This window comes from Lissotriton vulgaris, chromosome 6 (assembly GCF_964263255.1).
Source record: "Lissotriton vulgaris chromosome 6, aLisVul1.2, whole genome shotgun sequence".
NCBI lineage: Eukaryota > Metazoa > Chordata > Amphibia > Caudata > Salamandridae > Lissotriton > Lissotriton vulgaris.
In genome coordinates, this window is record NC_141694.1 from 706,447,664 (window position 1) to 706,475,201 (window position 27,538).

General features: G+C 44.0%; 1 protein-coding gene across 7 annotated transcripts in view; it reads right to left on the bottom strand.

The window, feature by feature from the left end:
• Positions 1 to 27,538, bottom strand: part of SOBP (sine oculis binding protein homolog) — a 429,255-nt gene that overhangs the window by 38,494 nt on the left and 363,223 nt on the right. For 4 of the 7 annotated variants that reach the window (XM_086926693.1, XM_086926691.1, XM_086926688.1 and 1 more), the window contains one exon: positions 18,486 to 18,617. The exons of the other annotated variants lie outside the window; for them this stretch is intronic. In XM_086926693.1, coding sequence (XP_086782819.1) covers positions 18,486 to 18,617 — 132 coding nt within the window. The remainder of the gene's footprint in view (positions 1 to 18,485; positions 18,618 to 27,538) is intronic. 7 annotated transcript variants of the gene reach the window in all.

Consider the following 27,538-nt stretch of genomic DNA (forward strand, 5'->3'; position numbering starts at 1 on the left):
AGTTGGAGGTGGAGTTGGAGGGGGGAGTTTGAGTTGGAGGGTGGAGTTGGAAGGTGGAGTTGGAGGGTGGAGTTGGAGTTGGAGGGTGGAGTTAGAGTTGGAGGGGAGAGGTGGAGAGTGGAGTTGGAGGGGGGAGTTGGAGTTGGAGGGTGGAGTTGGAGTTGGAGGGTGGAGTTGGAGGGTGGAGTTGGAGGGTGGATTTGGAGGGTGGAGTTTGAGGGTAGAGTTGGAGGGTAGAGTTGGAGGGTGGAGTTGGAGGGTGGAGTTGGAGGGTGGAGTTGGAGGGTGGAGTTGGAGGGTGGAGTTGGAGGATGGAGTTGGAGGGTGGAGTTGGAGGGTGGAGTTGGAGGGTGGAGTTGGAGGGTGGAGTTGGGGGTGGAGTTGGAGGGTGGAGGTGGAGTTTGAGGGTGGAGTTGGAGGGTGGAGGTGGAGTTTGAGGGGGGAGTTGGAGGGTGGAGTTCGAGTGTGAAGTTGGAGGATGGAGTTGGAGGGTGGAGTTGGAGGGTGGAGGGTGGAGTTGGAGGGTGGAGGTGGAGTTTGAGGGGGGAGTTGGAGGTGGAGTTGGAGGTGGAGTTGGAGGGGGGAGTTTGAGTTGGAGGGTGGAGTTGGAAGGTGGAGTTGGAGGGTGGAGTTGGAGTTGGAGGGTGGAGTTAGAGTTGGAGGGGAGAGGTGGAGAGTGGAGTTGGAGGGGGGAGTTGGAGTTGGAGGGTGGAGTTGGAGTTGGAGGGTGGAGTTGGAGGGTGGAGTTGGAGGGTGGAGTTGGAGGGTGGAGTTAGAGTTGGAGGGGAGAGGGGGAGGGTGGAGTTGGATTGGGGAGTTGGAGGGTGGAGTTGGAGTTGGAGGGTGGAGTTGGAGGGTGGAATTGGAGGGTGGAGTTGGAGGGTGGAGTTGGAGGGTGGAGTTGGAGAGGGGAGTTGGAGGGGGGAGTTGGAGGGGGGAGTTGGAGGGTGGAGTTGGAGGGGGGAGTTGGAGGATGAAGTTGGAGGGTGGAGTTGGAGGGTGGAGTTGGAGGGTGGAGTTGGAGGGTAGAGTTGGAGGGTAGAGTTGGAGGGTGGAGTTGGAGGATAGAGTTGGAGGGTGGAGTTGGAGGGTGGAGATGGAGGGGGGGAGTTGGAGTTTGAGGGTGAAAGAGCACCAAGACTACAACGGCGCAGGTAGAACTGCGCTATGGAAATGGGTATCGCACGTTTGAAAGAAACGAGGTAAAAAAAACAACAGCCATTTAAAAAAATTAAGTTCCGTTTCTTTATCATACGGAAGGAGTCAACAACCCACAAGGTGGCAGCAGAGGCTTTTAACACACTGATGTGCTCAGAATTGCTAAGGAACGCATCACACGGTGATGAAAAATGCCGAGTTCATGTGAAACAACACAGTGGAAGGACGTGTGTGCAAATACAATGTGCAAGCATGCCAGGTTTGTCCTAAAGGAAACAAAGAAGTAGTGAATGAAAATAAACATCTAAAACGTGGTTTTGCTCGATATATGATTGCAAACGTGGCCCATGCGAGTCTGAGCAAGGTTCCACAGTGCGAGGTGCCAAGAGTGAACTAGTAAAGTAACAAGCTCTCGGCATTGCTGTGGCGGGGGGCGGGGGAGCGGGAGCGCATTCCTTTGAAGTCTGATGCGGGGGGCGGGGGAGCGGGAGCCTTTGAAGTCTATGCGAGGCACAGACAAATGGTGGTTGGTGACGTAGCTGGTTTGTGCATGTGCATACATCACATAAACTGTGGCTAATCCACCGTCTTGGCAGACTTTTCGGACTGTTTACTAGAAATCTCGACAAACAAGCATTGCTAAAGCAATGCTTTAGGCCAAGACCTAAAAAACGGACCGCCTGTGCCAGGGTACAAAATAGAGCCCGATTGAGACCCGTTTCGAGCCCCCCTTTAAAAACTGCCAGTGCAGCACCGGAGGGACCCGGCCCACTTAAAGCCCTGAGTATAATTCAGGAACCAGGGATAGAAAGAAAGACAGAGTCCGGGCGCGCACTCTCCGCAGGGTCGAGAGACAAAGAGCGTGTTCGAGGGACAAAAAGCGTTCTTGTAGTTAGAGGTGCGTGTAGGATGCCAGTTTTTAAAACCAGAAACTGTGAAATTTAACAAACATTGCGATAAGGCTCTAATTTCTCAGCCACAAGAGGTCACAGAAGACAGACCTAAGAGAGGAAGTCCGCCTCTATAATGAGACAGAGATCTCATGATTGGCATTTTGTGATGCTATGGCAGGGTAAATTGTACGCATACATGGCAAGCACAGACACATTATTAAATGTGGAACCTAAACTGAATACTGTGTGGTGCACAGCAATCCTGCAGGGAGCAGTTGAGTTTCTTGCGAAACCTGGTCCAGACATCAGAGGCCTAGGGTGACCAGATGTCCCGGTTTTCCCCGGACGGTCCCAGTTTTTGGAGCAGTGTCCCAACACTTTGCTGCTGCAAATTAAAGAAATGTCCCGGTTTTTGCAAAGTGCCTTGGATAAACTGATAAATGTTCTGTTTTTAGGTCTCGGCTAGCGTAGGCTGCGCTTGAGCAGTCTCGCTGGCGAGATTTTATGTTTTCTAGTACGGAGGAAAACGAGCTTGCTCTTCTCCATTGGCTGGCTTCCTAAAGGGCAGCCAGCCATTGGAGAAGCGCTGTGTCTGTCACATTAAGCCCCGTCCGTTTCAGATTTTCCTGTCCTTTCTCTCTGTGACGTCATCAGGAAAAAACATGCCCCCAGTCTGAAAAGGACGGGGCTTGCTTCAGTTGATTCTCTCTACGCTGGAAGTGCTCTCTATGGCTTAAGCAAACCCCGCCTCTTTTTCGTCTTGCCTTTTTTAGAAGTTTTTCCCTGTGGTAGGCACGCCTATCTCTTGATGTCAGGGCCCGGAAGAGGGGACGAAGTAGTTGCACCCCGATGACCTGTAGCCCAGCTGCAAATTCCAGACATGTCGCATCAGACCGGTATCCAGGGTAAGAGCAGAGGGGGTGTTTCAAAAACCTGCGGGAAGCGGCAAAGTGATGGAGGGATTGTGGGCTACAGGGAGGCGTGTGGTTGAAGGAAAAGAGGAAATTATATCTAGGAAAGGATGCCGGTGGAGATGGAAAGGAGAAGGGTGGGGACTAGAGAAAAGAATGATCGAAATGTAATGTTGGGAGAAAAGAGAGCATGGAATGGGTGAATTAAGAATGGGATAGCGGCCGTCACAGCACCGAGCTCGGGAGAGGAAGGGACTTAATCCTGTTTGGTTCTTTGTTCCAAACGCCTGCCGGGGAGCTGGAACTGGGCATCCGCAGTCCATTCCTTCGCACCGCAGTTTGGGCCCCGATGTGACAATGCTTTCTGCCATGAGAGGGCAAACATGTGGGTCAGCTTCTCATAGTTCCAGTTCTCCTGTTCCTGCTGGCTACCGCGGCCCCACCTCAGGGCCGCCTGCTTCCCAGCTGCTGGATTTTATCTGGGGAGAGAGTTCCCAAATCACTCTCTTGCCCGCCTGCTAGGGACCGCGGCCTGCGCAGATGCCGATCCCGGCCTCCATAAAACGGGTCTCCGATGTCGGCCCCGCCTAATCAGCCGAGTCACTCACCACATCATCTGCTGCTATCGATGCTGTCTTCCCTCAAGGGCTTCTGCCAGTGATCGTTTTTAGTGCCTCTGCTCCCTGCTTGTGATCATTTTTAGTGCCTCTGTTCCCTGCTTGTGATCGTTTTTAGTGTCTCTGTACCCGGCTTGTGATCGATTTTAGTGCCTCTGTTCCCGTGCCTCTGTTCCCCGCTTGTGATCGTTTTTTAGTGCCTCTGTTCCCTGCTTGTGATCGTTTTTAGTGCCTTTTGTGATCGTTTTTAGTGCCTCTGTTCCCTGCTTGTGATCGTTTTTAGTGCCTCCGTTCCCTGCTTGTGATTGTTTTTAGTGCCTCTGTTCCTTGCTTGTGATTGTTTTCTTGCCTCTGCTCCCTGTTTGTGATAGTTTTTTGTGCCTCTGTTCCCTGCTTGTGATAGTTTTTAGTGCCTCTGTTCCCTGGTTGTGATCGTTTTCTTGCCTCTGTTCCCTGCTTGTGATCATTTTCTGTGGCTCTGTGTTTGTGTGTGTGTGGCTCTATGTGTGTGTGTGTGTGGCTCTGTGTGTGTGTGTGTAGCTCTGTGTGTGTGTTGCTCTGGGTGAGTGGCTCTGTGTGCGTGTGGCTCTGTGTGCGTGTGGCTCTGTGTGTGTGTGGCTCTGTGTGTGTGTGGCTCTGTTTGTGTGGCTCTGAGTGTGTGTGTGTGGCTCTGTCTGTGTGTGTGGATCTGTGTGTGTGGCTCTGTCTGTGTGTGTGGCTCTGTCTGTGTGTGTGTGTAGCTATGTGTGTGTGTGTGGCTCTGTCTCTGTGTGTGTGGCTCTGTCTGTGTGTGTGTGGCTCTGTGTGTGTGTGTGTGGCTCTGTCTGTGTGTGTGTGGCTCTGTGTGTGTGTGTGTGTGTGGCTCTGTCTGTGTGTGTGGCTCTTTGTGTGTGGCTCTGGGTGTGTGTGTGGGTGCATGTGGCTCTGTGTGTGTGGGTGCAAATGCAATAGGTCTCGCATTTGCGAGAGATTAAGCTATTGGCATTGTAAATGACAATGCCATTTATTTATATATTTGAAAAACAAAAATAATGTCAAGAGCAATGCCAATACCTCTAACTTTAACAAAGACGAGACCATTGCATTGTAAATGCTTGTTTAAATGGTGTTTCGCTCAGTGCGCCTGCTTTACTTCTCACAGGTGCTGAGACAGGTTTCTATTGGGCTCTCCATTTTTGCCCTCACAGAGAAAAAAAAAAAGCTTACTGCTGCAGCAGTACCGCGCTCCACTGCTTTTAAAGAGACCCGTTATAGTTAAGTTCATGCGTTTCAAGCCATGTTCTTAATAACATCGGCCACGCCCCTTGAGAGACCCCCTCCCCCCAGTGTTTTCATCCCACCTAAAGCCATGGGTACTTCTCTCAGTCCAATTCCTATGTCTATGACACCTGTCCCAGTTTTTTGTTTTGAGAATCTGGTCACCCTACAGAGGCCCCCTGTTTGAAGCCACAGCAAGTAACAGCTGAGTGAAGGCGAGGTATCACATATGCTGTGTTCATAGATCCTAAGCAGGCCAGGATACTTGGTGTGATAGGGCCATGAGGAAGCATTGATGGGCAATGGAGAAGCTTAGGGGTGCGGGCAAAAATCAGTAAAGCGTATTAGACTCTATTTCAGAAACAGGCAACATATGCCATTTTTTGACAAGTTGCAATGTATGTATCATTAGTTATGTTGGGTCTGATGGATAAAACCACTGGCCATAGACTGTGCCCAATGACTACTCCAAGTAGGGGTTTTACTCCAAGAGTGGTGGTGCATATAATTCCCTGTGTCCCGTGCTCCCAGCTTACACCCACGCTCAACAGGTACTGACAGCAGGGTAACTGTCCTCAGTGCCCGCTATGAATAGTATGCACAGGGATTACAGCAGGCAGGTGCACGAGATGTGAATTCTGGCCGTATTATTGTGTCGTAGCTACCCGTAAATGGTGAGAATCGTAGATTTTTTAGGTTTACGAGCACAATTATAATGTCTTTTCAGCAGTGATTTCAAAACCCATATTTCACAGAAATGATGTCAGCCCCATGATTTGTTATTCCATAATTCACAGAAATAGCATTATCTCTGTCAATTACAGATTTCAACAAAAGATAAAGCTACAAATTACTATAGTACACTACTGCGCATGCCAGTGTTATGTAGTCCTGTTTTCAATACACATTTGTCTGTTTCACAAACACGCAATATAAAAGTTAATAGCTACCATGATTTTGTGTTATAGAGACATTCATAAACCAGCCTTGATCGTGGTTGGTTAGAGTATCTGGAGAGACCCAACAATGCAATATAGAACAAGGAAATAATGACCTTTAACGGCATTGTTTTGTATCACCCTGCATATCCTACAGAGATCCAGCAGAACCTCCAGCTGCTGGAGTTGCTTTCTCTGGTGTCACTCAGGAGTGTCGTCCCTGAAGTTCTGTCATAGGAATTCTGGCATCAGGGAAGGGATATATGTGGGTTCTATGAGGATAGTGCACATCAGTGCTTAATTTAAACCAAAAAGAAAAACCTGGGCTCTTGCAAGAAGGCCACTGCAGTCTGCACCACCCATTGCTCCTGCCATGCTGCCAATGACAGTACCAACACAACTACTAACCATCACACTCCTACACGTGTGGCAATTCGGACAATTTCAGGTCACCATAGCTATAAGAAAGGTTTGGGCAGCAGGTAATAGTACTTTTTAATGTTTGGTGAATTAATAATCAACTATTGTTGTGGTTAGCTTTACATTAGCTGGAGAGCACCACCTTGTGGCAGACTGTTCCAAGCGCGGATGCTGTTATTAATTGCCAGTGTAGAGCACTGGAAATCACCAGCACAAATTAAGCACTGGGCCATTTATGTAGAATTGTCACTGAGACCCGACTGACTGGTTGCATCCTTCAAGTGTTGTGTCGCTGTGGGAACATGCCAACTACACAGGCTCCCTTTCTGCTTCTTTTTTATTTGTAAAAGCTATGCCAGCTTCACACTATGCAAAACTGGGGGCGGCTGGGGAAGGGGGTTTAGAAAAATATTTGTCAGGCGCTACTGAACAAGAACGGAAAGAAAACTTATTCCGACTTGACAACTCAGTCCTGTGTGCTAATAAAAACTCTACTTAGTGAAAGTCATTATTCACTTTATACAAAAATTTTAACTGGGGGAGGGTAGAGTTGATAAAGAGAAAACACTTATCATACATCAAAAATACTCACATACAGCAGTTTAATTGCAGTGAAACAAAGTTCTGCACCAATTCAGAATCAACACCAATACACCGCTTTATCACTCCTTGAATCTTCAGGGACAGCATAGCGCTGTGATGTATTTTTTTTTTAAATACTAAGCTAACTGAGGTTATAATTGCTGACACATTTTTATTTACTTGGTCTGGAAAGGCAACATTATTTTCGGGTTGTTTCTTTCATTTCATCGGCACTGAATCTCAACTTCCTTCCAATGGGCGCAGGCATTCTCTGCCTTTCTGTAGTACAGTGTCACAGGACGTCTGTGGAAGGGAGATGGCCAGGACGATATCACCTTCCACCACTGCTGCCTTAACATCTCACCACTGTTCTCTCCCAAAATGTTCTTGAACATCTAGAGCAGTGACACCCAAATTAAGGCCCGGGGGCCACTTGCGGCCCTCTTGACCTTTACATGCAGCCCCCTTGATGAACAGCAGCATGCTACTGTCTAGTTGCTGAGCATTTATATTCAGAAAGAAATGTTAAATAAATGGGTAAGCATTTATTGACTTGCAAAGAATTGCTTGCCTGTGTATTTGACATTTTACAGACCTCCTTACACAATACTTGACACACCCAGACCCCCTACTGCCACCCTGCTGGCATCAGGGTGGCTGTTGGTCACACCACAAACCGTACTTTGTGTCCCCTGGGCAAATGTTTGCGAGTACCCATGATCCAGAGAAATGCTGCATTTTCAAAATATGTTGTGACAGTCTCTGGTAAGAAGCTGAGTGTATTAAAAAAATACATAGGGTTAGGATTTTTTGATGGGGGATTTTGAGAACATGAAAGGTTAAACGAGGTTTTTGAAAAAAATAATTTGGAAAAGTAATATTGAAAAACACATACAATGATTTATAGTCACTCATGGGAGTGGGTACCCCCCACGGTATGTGTGGGAAGCTCGTAGATGGTGTATTTTAATGCGTACGGGGCCACCACCATTGCTTAAAACACAATAGGATTTAAGATCACTGGATTGTGTATTCTGTCCTCAAGGATAACCTGGAAGAAGACACATGGCAATGGTACCTTGAAAACCACATATAGCAGGAGCAGAGATCAGAACCTGTTAGGGTTTGTTGGACAAAAAAACCCAAAAGAAATTTACTGTGCAATACATTTAGAAGTAGAGCCCTGTTATAACAGTTTAGTCGGCAGCCTGGTCTTGAGAGAGGGGCCGAGGAAAAGGCATCCTTTCGTCCTGCAGAAGATTACTCGGTTCCCGCACCAAATTGAGACATGCCTTTTATTTACAAAAAGTTGCACCGGCAGACATCAGAGAACTAGGATTGCTGCAGTACACCTGGGATGCATCATCACCCTAAGTACAGGATTAATACACAACAGCGACAGGGACTACATGAAATGTACTTGAGGCACCCAACGTGTGACCACTACATTAGTACTGGAGGCTCACACCATGGGTACCATACTCTTATTGTTATTGCGCATGTACAGTACCAGCACTTTCCACCAGAGCTGAAGGCAGGGCTTTAAGTGGGCGGGGCCCTGCCGGTGCTCACCAAAAGCAGGTGCTGAGACGTGTCCCTATCAGGCTCTCCATTTTTGCCCTCAGGCTGAGATTTTTTTTTAACTCTGCAGTACTACCACCCATTACTGTCTGATGTCAGAACGGAAGCACTTTCAATATTATATAAAACAAAGCCATAGTTGTTTCCTATATATCTTATGCAACTAGCAACCATTGACATAGCCAATAATTCTGGCTTACTGTAGGTATAATGTTACTTGTTGTATGATATATCTGGATGGAATGACAGAAATAGCAAAATACCAGTCAGGCGGCACACTATGCTCAGCACAGATTTTTAGCTTATGTGTTTTTTAAGCCACGCCCTTAATTACATCGGCTACGCCCCTTTGAGAGACCCACCAGTTGTTTTATGCAAAGCCCTGTCTGAAGGCCTTTAAGTCAGTACCACAACTGCTTCTCAGCTCTTTTTAACAGCACACCTATACTCATAATGGACAGTACCAACAATACTGCCTTACCTATACGTAACTCTAGCGCCCATGCCAGTACCTTTTCTGCAATCACTTTTGCACTGTTTGCTTCTTCTATTGCCTCATCACCCTTTTTAAAAATTAAAAATGTCATTAACTTGAAATATTTGGGTGTTGACATTTGATAGCACATTTATTTGTAAGGTACAGGTTCGCCTTTTGGGGTATCCTGGAGCGGAACAACAGATTTTTATTGTTACTCACCACAACAGTACTCATTTTATCGACCTAGGGACTTGAGGACAAAAAGCTGGGTTGGCCCATGGGGATTCGAACCTGCAACCATGAGGTCAAACACGGGCTCCTGGAGTAGATGCTTCAGTACACTGAGCAAACTTCAGTGTTTATTAAATCATATTAATACACATTACAAATACTTCTTAATAGGGGTGGTAAACCTCCAATGAACAGAAGCAGCACCTCTCAGCAGGACTACTACACTTAAAATGGAATCTAGCAGCACTTCTCGGCTGGGCAGCCAGATATACAGTGGACTTTACCAGCACTTCTCAGGAGGACTGCTTCAGTTTTAATACACATTACCAGTACCTTTAATGGGGCTGATATATTATATGTACAATTATTAGCAACAGCACTTCTGCTATACCCTGAGGGAGAGTGCTAGCATTTCTCAGCATGCCTGCGATGTAGGTAACAGCAGGGCTTTAAGTGGGCCGGGTCTGTCCGGGTCTGAGCACCGGCAGTTTTTTTTTGGGGCCCTCGAAACGGGTCTCTATCGGGCTCTGTTTTCGCGGCTGGCAAAGGTAGACCTTTCTTCATTTTTTTTTTTTTTAGACCCGTTTCGAGGGTCCCAAAATAAAACTGCCGGTGCTCAGAACTGGCCCACTTAAAGCCCTGGCGGTTGCTGCTGCGATGTTTTCTCAGTTAAGGATAAGGAATTATGCTACTGCAGTGAGAGTTGTTTCCTCACTGAGTAGTGGAGGTCACGGCATGACCACGACGTCATGACGTCATGCCAGGTGAGCTTTGTTGGAGGAAGGGAAATCCTTTAAGAGAGACATTTTCTCTCAGGATTTCCCTTCTCTCTTTCCAGCGCAGGAGCAACGTCGTCGTCGTGGGGCCAGCCTGGGATGATGAATAACTGAAGAGGCAGAGGACCCCAGGCAGCCTGCTCCAGCACGACCTTCACTTAATGAATTGGACGCCTGTTTTGCATTGGAGAGATGGGGAAATTAGTTATCCATTTGTCTACCATTTTAGTAATGTTCTTTTTCTGTTGAGATTTTTTTGACAACATAAATCAAATATACAAATAAGAAAAAACAATCAATATTGAGGCGCACTTCAAGGCCTTCCTTTGCTGCCCATGCTACGAAAATTACCTAGATGTCAACCCTCTGCAAACTCGCTCTCAACTTGAAAGATTCTGGGGCTACATGTAGCCTCACATCCTTTATGGTTTTTACTACGCTCCGACAAGTGGTTCCACTTTTATGCCATCCACATCATTGCTTCCAGTAACTTATCAAACTGAAAACGCTCTTGTTCCACAAGCACTTTAAAGGCCTATCATCTTGAACATTCCAGATGCTAGCAAACATACTCACTCCGGCGAGTGAGAACACTTGTGTTAATTGTATAAGAAAATGTCCTCATAGGAGGTGTGTGGCCAGGACTTTAGGTGGGCCGGGTCCCTGTGAGTCTCAGACCTGGTAATAATTAAAAACAGACCCTAGAATAATTTCCTTAACTGTTCTGGCAAATAACACTGATGGAGTTATGAACAATTTGTGTGAAAAAATGTTAAAGTAATCCATGTCACCGATTTACTTCCTGTTCAAATTTTACACGTTGTGCGTAATCTTGCACTCCCTAAGAGTGTCAGCTATTTTCATGACGTTGTTTTTCTGTTCTTTTGGGGGTAGCTTATAATTCTTGTGTAGAACACATTTTGAACAGTCGCTTCAAAGAGTTTATAATGAGCACTGACTGAGAGCCCTAAAGTGGAGGCTGAAGGCCCCTTTGTCTCAATTTCTGACAAAGCCTGTCAGTGTGTCAGAAAGATGTTCAGAATACATGGTCATCCAATCCTTGGCCTCTCTGATAGTGCATAGAGCAGTGATCACATATTACAGTTGCAACTGTGCGTGAAGGATGTACACTGATATCAAAATATTGACAAGGTGAAAGTAAATGAAAATTTGTGTTTACACTGGCAGTCGGATTGCCCTGTAGTTTTTCGAATTTGATGTCCTCCCTGAGCCATGTCAGGTGGCGAGCTGTGGTGCACATTACCTTTCCAAGATCGTGCTTGTACTTGTACAGATGCAGTTACTAATGCCTGTGTTTTGTCTACATTGGAACACGAAAGTGTTTGGTATGTTTATGGATTATACTTAATAAATATACCTTTTAGCTTATTTTATAATCTTTTGCTGGATGCGACTTCATGATTTTCTTAAGCACATAATTCTAGTTAATTTGATTAAGACCACGGCCCTATTCGGATAGGCCACACCCCTTTACAAGATTAACCACGCCCCTTTTAGAGCACCCCCAGGTTTTTTTTCCCACTTAAAGCCCTGGGTAACAGACAGTACCATTACTTCTCGGCAGATCAGGGCTACTCGACTTTTAATTGGACAGTAGCAGCACTTCACAGCAAAACTGCTGTGCTTAGAATAAAGTGCACCAACACTTCTAGGTAGGTCTACTATACGTATAATGGACAGCAGCAGCACTTCGCAGCAGTTTTACCAGTCTTTTAATAGATAGTGAATAACATCTCAGTGGGGTTACAATACATTCGGTGAGGCAGTACAGCACTTTTCAGCAGGGGTACTAAATATTTTTTTTGACATGAACAGTACTTCTCTGCAGGAAGGCAGCAGAATAATAACAGCTGTTTATCACTTGTATTAATCAAACATGCAAAGATCTTTCAAATCGTGAAAGACTTTGTTTCACTCTTTGCAGACAGCTCATTGTTTACAAACAAGCTGTTTTTGTTTGTATTTGCTATTTCTTCCAAGTAACAGTGCAATACAGGAACACCGAGGCCCCACCAACTTTTCACACTCACATCATTGAATTCACCTTAAAAAGAATGATCTTTTGCATACAATAAAAGTGGCCAAGCTACCTCTAAAGTGCAGGCTCAGATATGGTTAAAGTGTTATATATCTACAATTTGGAAAAATTAAGCAATTTATAATGCCCAGCACAAAGGACATGGTGCTTGGAACTAACGACTGTGAAGAAATTAAGTGGGCCATGGGGGCAGCCTTCAAGCAGGAAAGCATGATACTCTTAAAGTTAAGTGACATACAAACCAATCCAAGATGGACTCTGATATCTATGAGCCTAGTCAGACCTAGCTCAGCCTCGTGCTCCACCTACGACTTTTCAATAACACAGACCTGACCCTCCCCATTGAGACCAAACATACTACCTTCAACCAGAAGTTTGACCCATCATTGGTCTTCCTTACTTCAGTGTGAAAAGTAGTAAGATATGTCAGCTAAAACAGGCCCTGCCCCCTCTCCCAATGAGCGGCCCCCTGACGTGCTTGTTAGACGGTAAACGAGTTGAAGTGCATAATGTATGAATTTTCATATTACGTAATATAAAATTGAACGATTTTTTTCAGTGCACTATTTATGTATAACGTTTTATATAGCTTGAACATGACCCATGCGTGTATTCAAGAGCTTTACAAATGTTTCTGGAAATAGGAGACAGGTAGAATAAGCAACATAATCGAGGACGGAATAAGGTGTAACAGCTACCCCCGTGAGGGGAGAGACCACCTCAATGTCCAAAACGACAAAATAAAAAAATAAGAACATAACATGCGAGGCATAAGCATGGGCGAAGACAATGCGACGTATCGGGTCCAGGAGTAGAGTTGTGAGTTCAACATCAGAAATTTGTTTGACATTAGCACTTTAACTTCTTTCTTGAATGATGTAGTTGAGGGGTTCAGTCTGATTTCAGGAGGCAGAGCAAAGAATTGAGGCTACTGGATTGTAAGCAGTACTGAGGTTCACTCCTCACTGGCGAACTGTTAAATTTGATGAAGTGATATTTTAAAACTGTTGAATTGAATGTCTCATCACCGTTATAAGAATTTTTTGGATTGCTCATTATGGATGAGGGATTCGTGTTGTGATTAACAGATGACTAAGAGATATTTGCATTTATGGTATAAATGGAGACAAGCAGATGGAATGTGACCACGATTAAAGTATTTGAAGTCACGCGAAAGGTCCCTTCACTAAACGTCTGCGCTGTCAGACACTTCCTTGCGCCTTATGTTTGAATACATTTAACACTGTCCCATAGTCACTCCATTCCCTGTGCACCCCCTGCCAGGCTGTGTCCCAGGAGGGGCTGCTTCTTTTGCAGAGGGACCCTTGTCTGTCCGCACACAGTGCTGCCTGGCTTAGGGTGTGGGCAGTATGGCAGGTTCAGGGAGGAGATAGCCAGTGCAGAAGTTGATGTATCTTGTCAATGTTTCAGCTTCATTCGAGTGTCTGTGTTTTTTAGAACTTGTGACTGGGGTGTAAGGAGTTGGAAAAGTGCAAAGAAGTTGATCAGGATGTGGTCAGCAGTTTCAGAGTCAGGTGTTTGTTTCAGGCAGTATCTGAAGGGGAGGACTGGAGTTCTTTTTTGGTTCTTGCTTCCAAACTCTGGAATGAGTTACATTTTCCTCGCAGGCCATGTCTTCGGAACACAATAAAAACACAATAAAAAAAAACCACAAACAGTTTAAAAAGTGCCTATTTCAATCTGCATATCTTTGATCAGGTAGTTTCCTTGTTACGGAGTGCTGGGACGCCTAATAGAGGCAGCTGTTGCGTAATATAAATATCATATCACTTCATCCATTCAAGGATCTGAGGTGGGTCCTTTCTGATACTTCCATTTCAGAACTTTTGGGCTAAGCCAGAAAAGCAGGGCGTTAGGTGGACGGCTTTCTTCCACCTAATTGTTACAAACTGTAGATGACTGGTGCTTTGCAGGTGACTCCTACCCCCCTTCAACTGTTTTCTGTTATTGGGGGGGGGCGCTCAGTTTCAGAACTTTGAAAATAATGCAGGCAGATCGGCAAGTACCTTGACCTTCTGCAGGGATCCTCTAGAGAACAATAAGCGCAGGTGTGATATGGTCCAATGTCCTTGCATCTCAGGGCTTAATTCTCGGAGGACCAGTGCAGCCTGCGCTGCCAATGACAGGATCAACATAACACCTGCCCATCATACTCATACAAGTGTGACAATTCAGACTATTTCCGGCCACACAAAGCGATGATAATGGGGTGAGAGGCTGGTATTTTTTCTTTCCAATGTGAATTGACTTAATAAACATAGTTGTTGTGCTCCTTTCCTAATTAAACAGACAGTGCCAACATGTGGTGGACAGTCACTAGTGCTGGTGCCGACAATTAAGTGCTGGTGCTGAGAACCGATAAGCACTGGCTCAAATTAAGCGTTGTTGCATCTCTTACCAGTCTTACAGCTGTACGAAGGGTAGCTTTCAGTGAGGCAACTCAGAAAGCAGAGCATCCAGTGGGGATGGTGATCCCATATTGTAGTCTTGAGATTACTAGTTACCAGTCTTGAGATTACCAGTGATTTTATATGGCTTATCAGTTCGAGGCAAAACCCGTCTTTTTTAGGTGTGAAAGCCCGCCTTCTTTCATAGTATTGTTTTTTGTGGTTGACTAGCAGGAATTAGGTTTTGTTTTAAATGAGATTTAAATCCTTCGGCTTACTATTTTAGAGAGCCATTCCTGCAGATAATTGGCAAAGGTGCAATTACTAATCCTTAAGTATATCTGTGTGTCATCTGCACATTGGTGGAAAAGATGTGGAGGATACATGGGAATTTTCCAAGAAGTTCAAAATATAGGTTAAAATTACAGCGACAGTGCTGTCACTTTTAGCCACGAAAAGGCTTTTTGCATGATGTTGGTATACATCATTTATTATTATTTAGTTATTTCAAGGTTTAATACAGTACAAACATGCACATTTTATCCGCTCTATTGCACCATGAAAAGAAACAAGGGAGACAACTAAGGTAAGGGTGGGCGGAACTCACAGAGTTTCAGTCCGCGCAATTTGACGGACTTACATAAAAGTGACGCAAGATTCTGCGAATTTCTGCTTGTGTGTAGAATCAGCATGTTGTGCTGATTTTTAGCGCCAGGAACTTGTTCCGCACTACAAAATCAGTGCAAGTGGCACCACATGTGCCAGAGGGCGCTGCTTCTTTTCTGCTGCTCGAATACATTTTCTACACAAACTGCAGTTTTCTCACTGTAAACAATCAAGATTGCCCACAACCACTCTCGTTGAGGAAAGTTCACTGGGTGGCATCCCAACGCCAGAAATTCTTGTTAGGGGACACCAATTCTCAATAAAAACACCGCTAAGCGGCAGGAGGTGGAGTTTTGCTGGGACCCGGATTTCAGGCCTAACGCGGAGTGTGCAAAACTCCGCAAACTCCGCCAGCAGAGCAGTATTTATCGCTCACCCCTAAAGACAATGGTGAAACTTCCAGGTTCTCTGTCAGCAAGTCAGTCTGGTTGAAAAAGTAAGGACTAAGTTTTCTCCAATCAGGGCTGTCCGCCTCATGTGTTTCCTTCCAGAGTACATCAGCAGGGGCACATCCAAAGTCGTAGTCTTTATCCTGATCTTGAGGGTCACTGCAACATGGATGTTTAAACAGTAAGCAGTTGCTCAAAACTAGTGCAGCTGCGGCAACATTCTTCATATGTCACAGGCAGCTGAAGTACTGGCTAGGTTGACAATCTGTATCCAAACTTGTAGGGTTGGTGTTGGGAGGCATCATGGCCTGCCACCTCTGAAACTAATATCGGCTTTCAAACTGTTATAAAGGACATATTGTCATGGTTTGGCCAATGGTAATAGGGAGGGTGAAAAATAAATGGCCTGGAATAAGGGCATACACATTCCAAAAGGTTTTTTTTTGTCCAGGGTGGGCAAATATTTCTGACCCTACACACATTAGCTAGACAAGGAGTAAGGGCGTGGGTGGAGTAGATAGGCAGCATATAATATACAGGTGTGCCAAATGTGATGCCTTTGCAGATTCCTAAAGATTTGTAATTATGGTAACGCTGGAAAGAATGCATGAGTTATCTATAGTGAATACAAATGTTGACAAACTAGAAGCACCAGGCACCAGCTTTGCAGATGCCTACATATCCTTGCAGGAGTCTTCAAGATCTGATTTCGATTCACAGTTTCTGAAAAAACGAGGAAAAGTCAGCATGGGGCAATAACTCCAAACAACTGGGATCCAATCTGAATGTAAATATTTTAATATCTGCCAAACAAATGTTAGCTGTACTGTTGACAGTACTGTAGTAATTTCAATGTAATACTTACCTATTAAATGAAGATTGATGATATCTACTTTGTCTACATTTTGTTAATTTAAAAGAAATTGACCGCTATGGTGGTTCGGTGAGCTTTGCAAGTGCACCTTAGGGCTGGGCATCACCTTTGAATTGACAAAAACAGTTTTGAACACAAACATCATCCTACTGGACAAATATAAGGACCACTTATGGTTTAATAAGATGAAATTGTTTTTAAATTGTACTAGGTTCCAAGACAGTAAATGAATTACACAAAGGCAGTGCCCCCACAAATTAATAATGCTTAAGCGTTATAATTGATAATGCTTTAAAAGTATGAGTAAGGATAAAAAGCTCACATTTATTTTTGGTCCCTATTTTTCTTATGTGAGAAAAGGAGTGGCAACCGATTAACATAATTTGGCAGGATTAATGAAGTAAATGCAGAACAGGAAGGAGTCCATGGCCTGATGATTGCATATGATATTCATTCAGGAACCGGATGGATTATCTGGCTACTGGCAATGCTTCCTAGCTTTTAAAGAAGTCTGAGAACCAAAAAGCAAAAAGCATAGGAACCACCAGCGGCTGCAGGGCCGGGAGGAAAGGTATCATGAAAGTGGTCCACTCTTCCATGGGCAACAAATAAGTCTATTACTTCTAGGTTTGCAGTCATGTAGGATATTATTTAATTCACAGAGCTGATGCAGTTAATGACCGGTCCACTCCTTCATTAGTTTGATGATGAAGAGAAGGTTAGAAACAGGACTGTATTTTAATAGTTCCTTTCTTCCAGAGTCAGGTTTCGTTTGGGGAATCCACTTATAAGAGATGTTGGTCCAAGAACTAATCTTGATAGGAGCCGCATGCCTATATCTTTCTTTATTCAAGGGGGATTCCCTGTGGGCTGGCAGACGTAAAATAGGGGTGTAAAGCAAAAACACTATATTTTTAATTCATAAAACACCTGTGCTTAAGTGCGATAAACAGCAACATACGGATGGTGCGAATGAAACTTGAGTACTACAGCACAGTCAAAGAAGGAGGTTTTGGGAGATCAAACAGGCCCAACGTTGCATGGACAAGCTAAGGAAAAATATGTTGTTTGGAAGAGACACAAAAATACAGTTCAAGAATTTGAGGACAATACTGAGTACATTTAAATTCAAAGCAGAAATATCAGAATTGCTGACAAAGAGGGAATGGGGCCCAGTGCAATGAATTCAAGTGATGAATGATATGAGGCAAGAAGGGAAACTTGAAAAGTCAAAGGAAAGACTAATTGTTGATTGACAAAGCAGATGAGAGGATACACCGTGAGACCTAAAATGAAGGAAGAAACAAAGTCAAAGAGGACTAACATCAAGCTCAAAATCGCACCTTCAGCAGCTTGAAAGGTTATGGACTGAGTTTTGGAAATCTTAGAACCCAGGATATTATGGAAATGAAAATGAGAGAAATATCAAGCAGGAGTGAAGGAATATAAAGAGATGTCAAAGACGACATTTGAAAACAGTTCGAGATGGGAATAAGATGAATCAGGTTGGTTTACGCTTCACTTTGCAATGCACTCCCACGCCTCATGTGGGAGGACAAAGGAAGAAGTGAAGTTCAGAGGAGTTGAACAGACCTTGGTGACAAGACACCAAATCGTCGATAACAGCCAGGCAGTAAGGGATCATTAATGAGTGTGAGGAGAAAATGGAAAGAAGGAAAAACATCTGCATCGTGTTGACACACTCCAAGAGAGAAAATGATAGAAAGGGATGAAATATGGACGAAGTATAGGCAGATAAATGCAAGGGCATGGGACAGAATGCAAGACCACCATGATAAAGTTCGAAAGACGGAGAAAAAAGATTAGCTGACGTGACTGAGACAGAGCAATGGAGAGATACGAAGGAAATCATGAGTGGACAACAACATGGTCACAAAGGAAGAAAGGGGAGGGTATTTATGACTGTGGCCACTTTTTCTGTCTCCCCTTATTGTCTTTAACAGTTTGTCTGTTTCTTCCTGTTCAATACTGTTCCCATCAAAGGGGCTCACTTGGTCCACCTGCAGATCTGTGTAGCCTACTAACACCCTTTTCCCATCCTCCACCCTTGCACATTCAGATATTTTATTCAGGGCTATTCTTGAAATGATACATCTGGCAATCACTGATTTATTCTACAAGCACCCCTACTGAAGGATCTCCCACCCAATCACTCTAAATTTCCATGAACTTCACTTCTTGAGAATTGGAAATACCGCTTTCTGAAATAAAACAAAGTTTACATACCATAGCCATTTCCTTGGTACAAAATGAAGTTCTTGTACTTGCTGTCTTGATCAGTTCTGTATTTTTCCTGTTTCTTTTCCTCTTACGAGTGGGTTTTAAACTAATAATTTCAGACTCGGGACTGTTTTTTCCCTGGGGGATAAAAGGAATACTTCCACTCAAAATGATTATCTTTAAGCTGGAGTCTCCATTGCGCCCAGCCCGCCCTTAGACCACCTTTTTTCTAGCCCAAAACATTAAAAAAAGATCTGATCACCGAACTAGTGATTGTCATGACTTAAGATGCAGAGTTTCCTGGAACCAGGCTGGCCTTCGGGTTGTGATGCTATACCAGCCCAGGTGACATTGATCCAGTGATTAGACCTGGTGCACCTTTCATACCTCTCCTAGGAATCTGCCATTTTGGAGCCCTTTTCCTGTATTGCTATTTTTGCCCCTCACAATAGTCAGCCATCTTGGCCCCTACCACCTATTACTGCAAAACCAATCAAAATCAAATAGTGCTCCTGCAAGGTCCCAGTGCCCTTCCTCATACATCCACTGGATATCAGACTGCGGCTTCACTGAAATTCTCTACCGCAGTATTGTAGTATTGATCTATTTGTTTCTTTCGGCTCTAATGTCACATGCAGCTTGATAAATATTCTCACTCCCTCTAAAAACATTTACAGATCCTGCTTAGAAATTCTTCACAGTATGCTTGTGTTTTCAATAATGCATTAAATTACCTGCCCAAGAAATGCTGTGACTAATTTGCTTCTGTCTCATTATTGATTCAGGAGTGTTCAACGAACATTTCCACCAATAAACCATACATTTCTGCGATGAAGAAGCTTAAATTTAACACAATAAAGTCAGCCCAGCCGGAACTAGGCTTGGAACAAACCTGGCGCATTTAAGGATTATAGGCATCATTTCAAGATATTTTACTTATAGTCTCTGAAGAAGGCATCCCTAATTTTATTAACTCTTTTCAGTTGGATTAACACCCTGCTACTGTAATATATCAAAACAAGCGTGAAGGGGCTGTCTTTGACAAAAAGGGACTCTGTAAGGCAAGAAACAAATTAGTACTGAAGAATTAATGATTCATCTCTGTCTAAAGGATTGATCATTGAAGATGAGGTCAATGAATTTATGATACAAATGGCAAGTTCGCTGAATGCAATAAATCCGGAAAGCATAATTCACTCTTCATCTACCTAGCCATACTCTGCCTGTAATTATGGATTAAGTTGATTGCTTATGACGATGGTCTGGAGTGATCCAGCCATGTAGGCACTTCATCTCCATAAAAGGGCATTTGCATGTCTATGAAATTGTTCTACGTGAATAATGTCATTTGGTGCACGGCATACATTCTACAGGTGCTTTGTGTGGAAGCGGCTCTTACCCATACTGCAGGGGATTTCATGAGTTTACCATCCCAACAGCAGTTGATGAGCCGAAGAATTTTTCAACTCGTTTCAAGCCTGCTATTTCCTCCATGGTCATGAAATGTATTCCAAGACCGACATGGAAAGAGCAGGAGTGGAGCAAACCTTGGGCACTAGTGTGTGGGGGAAATCCTACCTGTGGTAGTGTCTTGCACAATAGTCCCCAGCATTAATAAGTGATCTCACTAAAACACATCTATTGGTGTACTCCACATTACCATCCACGATTACACCTGCTGGGATGCAGGGCTGAGGAATCTTTGCAAAGCAGTAAATTTAAGTTGAGAATATGTGACTAAGGTGAAGCATTTGCTAAATAATTTTGAATCTATGCTGCTCAAATCCCAACAATGTTGACTCGGTCTTTTATCCTCCTATGACTGAGGAAAAACAAACACATCATTGCAGTAGAATAATAGTGCAAAGATAGATGTTTACCTTTCTAGATAGAAACAAAACTTTACTTTTTCATAATTTACTTTTCACCAGTCCACAGGCTCAGAGCAAACAGCTGAAAAATAAAACAATATTTTATTATTGTTTTATTTTTCAGCTGCTGGCTGAGCCAGCGTGTGCAGAGAGAGGCGGGGGTCGGGCCATTGGAGGGGGAGGAAGAGTGGTAGGTGCACTTTTAAGTGCGCATGTCAGATCGGCCGTCCGTCTTAGGGATGCCAGGCGCACTTGGGTTTCTCCAACCAGCTGTATTGCACAGTGTTAGAGACAGCACAGACCCTCTGTGCCAGAGCGAGCCAAAAATCCAGCCCACTCAGGCCCATCCCCACGCTGCTCTCATGCTTAAGAGCAGCAAAGGGATTGTATCGGAAGTCAGTGATGCTGTCCCAGGGGCTACTGGAACCAGGAACTGGAAGCAAAGGAGCGTGAGGCAACCGGCAGCACCAGGTAAGTCTTTTATTATTACTAAACCCCCCGCCGCGCGCTCCCCCTCACTTTCTCCGCATGGCCCAACAGTCTTCATCTGTGTCAGCTGCCACTGCTGTTTAAATGCTCACAAATGTCACCATTATAGAACAGTCTTTAAGATACAAGCTGAATAAAAATACATTTGCATTCTATAATTTATTCATGGATGCTCAGTAGTAAGGAGGTCATTGACAGATTGCGGATTGGCAACACCCACCCATTAAACGTACATGTTCCCCTTCTCATTGATAGAAGGGAAACTCCCAGGTTCCTGATGGAAGAGCCTCAGCTGGTAAAATCCTCCTGGTGGTGCAGCTGGCCCACAGCTGCTGAAGTCAAGGCATCAGAAGGCCCTCCCAATCAAGGAGGAGCTTTCCGATGCATACACTTCCTGCCTAGGATCATAATAGGAGTCGCGGTGATCCCAGGCAAGGAAAATCCTCAATGACTCCCTGCATATCAGGGCCATTGGTTTTTTTGTAAAAAATAAGCCCCTTGTTTTGGTGCGTTTTTGAAATACAAAATAACAATGCTGGACGGCATTATTACGTTTTTGTAGAAGTGCTCCCAATGTGCTGGTAAGAACAATGCTATCAAAGTTGATAGGGATCTCTTAATTCATCGAGTGGTCTTACATCAGAAGGGCGGAAGCATGGCCTCCTTCACTCCAGAGGGATTAACAGCCCACCAGCAAAAACCCTCAATGACCCCCTCCAGTAATGAACCCTTTGCAGGTGATCACTATGGATGTAACATCTTTATTTTTCATAATCAAAATGGAAATTAGAGGACTATTGGGATAAAATGTCTTCTCTTATTAAATCATTGGTATCCCTGTCACTTACATGGCAATGAATATAGTGTCAGCAAATTGGAAACCTGCAAGCAGAGAGGTCTGCAGCCCCTTACAGCCCCTGTCCTTACTCTGCAACCTTACACAAACAGTTGCATAGTCGCATTCATGGGGTGGGCTGTGCGCATCTAACTGCACCCGGGCCAGTTTCCCCCAGGCCAGATTAGAACATTGGTCAACGCGTGCTGCTCTGCACAAACACAGTGCAGCACTATAACAGGACCAGGCTGCTTGTGCCGTCCAACATATCATTCAGTGCACAACTTGTGTATCATGCTTAATTACCTTAATGGCCCAATGGATCAAGCAAACCCATAATTTCTTTTCTTACAGAGTTTTATATAGCATGAACTTCACCCGAATCGGGTATCAGAGCGCTTTACATAGTGCCAGTTGCATTACATGAGGACACATTCATTTTTGTTAGGCACGCGGAGATTAAGTGATTTACTCAGAATCACAGGATGTTCAGCGTCATTGCCAAGACTCGAACCCAGTTCCCCAGATTCAAGGTCGACCGCCCCAGCCGTTAGGCAAACTCCTCTTCCCTCATCACAATGCCAAGGTCTTCACTGAGACCTGCTAAATATATTACAAAACAATGCCCACCTTACACAGTACAATTGCATAGGATTTTATAAAATATATGAGCATCGTTAAATTATTCAAATATTATGCATGTTTAAATATTCAATGTTCAACGTTTAAATATTCAAATATATGACTGTTCTATAATGGTGACATTTTTGTTCAATGTTTAAATATTCAAATATATGACTGTTCTATAATGGTGACATTTTTGAGCATGTTTAAATATTCAAATATTTGGCAGCGACATCTGCCCAAAAAACTTTAGTTCATCAATAAAAGCCGCTTTCACTATTCCCATCGGTGATCTGCTAACTTGAGTTCTTTACCACAGTGCCTACGAATTCTCTCAGGCTTGAGAACAACCCCTGAGTCCTCGGCTCATTCTTACAGGCTGTTGACTGACTTCATATGCAAGAAAGCTCTCCAAGATGAAGACATATTTATGTACCACAGGGAATACCCTGATAATGCATACTTCAAGTACCAAGAGCATGGTACCTTTACAAGGAGTTACATTTTAGTTTAATTTCAGTTTTGAATCATATTTATGATCAAGTTGCTGGTTCGGTTCTTATCTTGAACCCACATTAGTGCAACAGCGTTCTAGGGACACTTCAAAAGGATTGCATTGGTTGGATACTCCTGTCATAAATCTTCTCCAAAGACATTTTATTTAATAGACATAGGGGCACATGCATCAATGAAAATACAGATCGCAACCGGGCTAATTTGCGGAACCTGCCCCTTTGGGGCTGGTATTTTTGCATTTGGGATGCATCAACCCAAATGCAAAATCGCAATTTAAGTAATCGCAAAATTTGTGATTACTTATATTGCGAATGCATTTAGGGAATGCAATTTCAAATAGTGAATATGTAATTAGGGATCGCAAATTACCATCAAATTAAACTTGATGGTAATTTGCAAAAACTTTGAAAAATGCATAGTCCACTTCTGTTCCCAGAACCGAGCTACCTCACTATGCAGGCGCTGATTGTGTATCTGCTTTTGACGCTACCTTTCGGCATGTTTCATACTATATAAAAAGAACATCCACACAAGCATACTTATAAATGTTCAATCCTTTTCTACTTTTGGAACAGTGCCACAGGTTTGCCTCACTAGTTGAAGGCAGACAATGCAACTTATTCTGGAGCTCAATCTGTTTTCAGTATAATCCACTTCTATTAAACACTTATGCCAGGAAATTGTTGATCAAAAAAATATTGCTTTTATTATTGCTCCAGACGGGCCTAACTGTGCAGTGCAAAAGACACTGAGGGTTTGATCAATTGAAGCACTCAACATGGTGTACAGCAGCAAAAGGGAATGAGAACGTTAGAAAAAACACAGTAATTCAATTTCCCCCAAAGTGCTCGCATCTAAAGAGATTTGCATACAACATGCATATGCAATTATTTTCATACCAAAGTGGATGCATGCATTATGAGTGGCACACATAGGTCATCATTCGCCTGTATTGAATTGAGTACTGCCTCTTCATTTGTGCCAGTCAAAAAATAATAATATATTGTAATGATTTTTCATTAACAGGAGGCTGCCACGTCTTTGTAGCTCTGTAGCCCTTTCAATAACAAATGCCAGCACCACCCACGCCAGTGGTGCTTCCTGTATTTACCGTGCAAAGAGCTCAGATACACTCAGCCCATAAAGATTCACAGCTCTGGCTTAGTACAAACCAGGGCAGAGTCACAAAGGCAAGAGGTGACTAGTCTTCTTGTACTCAGTGAAGGCTCGAAGGACGTGAGGTGATACTGTAGCGGTGGGCAGGCTTGTGAAGTTCTCCGAAGACAATGGTTACCCAAAAGAATAGTATAGGACAAGGTCGGAATGGAAAGAGCTAACCCCCAGATTCATCAAAGTCCTCTTTTGCGAGTCTGTATTAGGGATTATTAAGGAATCGCTATTACAGACTAGCAAAACAGGATAGATGTAGAAATCGCAATATTTTTTGTGATTTCTACTGCTTCCTTATTTGCGATTCGCAAATTGCAAATTGCAAATCGCAAATAAGGATGCGATTTCCCATTCATTCCTATGGGCCTAAAGGCCCATAGGAATGAATGGGGAGTCAACTCTTATTTGAGATTAGCAATTAGCGAATTGCAAATAAGGATGCAATTTCAAGGGTGCCAAGGTGTCCAAAGGACACCCTGTAGCACCCCTGAAATGGAAATGTACACTGATGTTGCACACACACATGTCCAAAGGTCTAACATGCAACTTCGATAAATGCACAAAAGTGCATTTATCTAAGTTTTCGCTATTTACCACATAGTCAGTAAAGAGCGGCCCCGGATTGCGAAATCGCAATTTTAAAATGATTCATGCATTGCATATAAGGAATCGCAAATTGCAATTCCTTAAATGCAATCGCAATATCAGCACTCGTAATTATTTGCAAATTCATATATTGCGAGAGCATGAACCATTGATGAATCCCAATTGCAATTTTTGCGGGCGCAAACGGCCGATTTTTGCGATTCGCACTGTTTGCGCTCGCAAAAATGCTTGATGAATCTACCTGTAAATGTCAACCCGGAGGAGAATTCAACATTGGAGCGTCCTCCATCTCACAATCCCAATAGAGATTTAGAATCAGGTGGTTCACTGTGCTTCCGAGCTAGCACTTTGTCGACACATAAACTCCGACTGTAAATCAGTCACAAAGCCCTGGATAAGAATACAAATGTCCTTTCTTTTCAGTAGGAGAGGTGCATATTTACCAAGACAAATAACTTTAACTATAACCATGCTCCTTTTCATGGCAGTGCAATATGATAAACACCTATGGACCCTCCCAACCTTAGCTCCACACTTTCACATGGCCACCTCTCCTTTCGACCCTCCGCAATCCACTTCCAAGAGAAAGTAGCACACACTACATATAGAAAACCCATTGTTAATAATGCCTTTCCACCATGCCATCGCTGTCTTCACGGCCGCCCCAACATTTCTCTAACTCTTGTTTGACCTTCCCCTGCCACCATCTGAGAGATCGATTGGCCCCAGGGGCGTAACACAGGCCCTCGCAGCCCACGCGGTGTGGGGGGCCCGAAGCTCCAGGGTCCCCCCTCGGCACTGCTCTCTGTCCGGAGAGCTCCTAATTGAGCCCGGAGGGGGCCCCTCTACATACCTTGCAGGGAGGCCCCCTCAAATTTGGTTACGCCAGTGATTGGCCCGACCTGCAGTAGCCATCAGCCTAGTCAAAACTCCGCCCCAGAGTCATTTTGAGCCACTGTTGAAAAAGATACAGTCCATTATGGAACTTTGCTAGACTCGATCTCGGTTTTAAAAATCTGTAAAAAAAAAACACTAAAAAACGAGATTATTCTGAAACAGGTTTTAAGAATTGTCGAATTTTTGAGGGGCGATTTTAAGCCACAGCCTTTTTAGATCCTTTACTCAGGTCCGAACTGTTGTTTTCTGGATGTATGAATGTGCATAGACTTATATGGACTTTCAACCAGCCCTCTTCATCCATTGGTCGGTTATGGCGTCATTTGCAGTTTCTTCCACAGCATAGGGTAATAGGTCAGCCCAGTTCAGCCATTGGATAACTTCACTGCCAGTGATGAAGTTCTGCCATTTCACAAGGAGCGCCCTCATACACACAAAGTAGTTTTCGTCATTGCCAGGAATTACTATGGCAGATTTTCAGTTGTCCGTCGGGGGTGGCAGCAGGATAAAGGGAATAGGTAGTTGCTTCCACTGCTGGAATCCAAGTATATAGTCAAACATTCTGCATCCAGGGGCTCTTGACTTTTTTCCATCTGCAAAGGGCGCAGAAACATGTAAATGTAGGTGCCTTTGTGAGGAAGCCTCCTGGGAAAATGGGATGGTCCAGACCTGTATACTGACCTCTAGGATGAAAGTGATAAATGGTAGACAAGCTGGCAGAGACTAACGCAAGGACAGCGGGTGCTGCAAAAAGATGACTTTAATTAAGAAGTTGTGAAAAATAGTAATGTTTTCAATTCAAAGCTGGTTAGACATTTAGCGTCTTTCAGTCGATACACCTAGCTATAAATATCGCTAGACAAAAATACCTTGGTTGACTGGATTGCGTATCACACAACTACAGCAGTGCTCACCAGGGTACCCAGGGGTATCATTAAACGCAAACTTTTGCTCGATTTGCTCCTACACGGAAAAAAGATTTAAAAAACAATTCATATTCCCCTACAATCTGATGCCAGCAGCCAGCGAGAAGATCCAATTTACCTTCCTGGGGCCTGTCCAACTCCGAAGAACAGAGTGAACACTTCCTCAGTACATTTAAGAGTATTTATATGTTGGTGGCCTCGAGCCAACGTACTACTTATGCGCTCAGTGGCTTGATATCATTCACCGGTTTTCCTGTGAATTCTGTAGCAACGTACGCCACCAGACCACTTGGAAGACGCGGCCTCAGCAGAAACACGACTCGCGCCTCTTGATATGGGCAAACCCAACACCAAGCTGTGGGATTGTGTAACTCTTTCCATCCATGTGCTCCTCGAGTGCAGCGGCTCGTGTTGGCAGGCTAGACTTTATTTTGATATAACTGCCCAGTGCGTTGGAAGGCCTGCCATGAGGTTACCCACTTAGGCGCACTCTTGGATCTGAAAGGAATTCTGAGCGACTGCGGATGCAACACAACGGAGGCGGTAATCAATCTGTCAAGTTGCTGGGATGAGGTTCCTCCATTAGTTCGTCTTATAAATGCCCTTTGTGTCATAAAGTACTGGATGATATTATTTAATGGACAAATACATTTGCTAAAATCTTCCTCCTCCCCTTCCGAGAAAAAACATGCATTAACCCTCCTGTAATTAGATGGCAAATAATAATTCTAGCCATATGAAATAAAGTAAATCCTTAACTGCCACCGCTTTGATCAGAGAGAGAGAGTGTGTGTGTGTTTGAGGTGTGTGTGTGTGTGTATATATTCTCAGTGTGTGAAATCAAATGGCGGATAACAGTCACAGAAATCATTTACTTGTGTTAAAACAACTGCTCCTGCAAAGACTATCAACAAAGTCACCCCAAAGTTGCAATAAAAAATGAAATCAACAGGAAAATATTCTGGGAGTTTTAATGTCTGGAATTGGCACAAGGACCATGGTAAGAAGCTATCTGCAAAGAACTTTGTGAGGAAAAGTATCTTTGTGAGAGCAACAAGATGAAAAGTCAAAAATTCTCTCAGGAGCTGGTGATACCAGGTGGAAAACTACCCTACAGTAATGAGC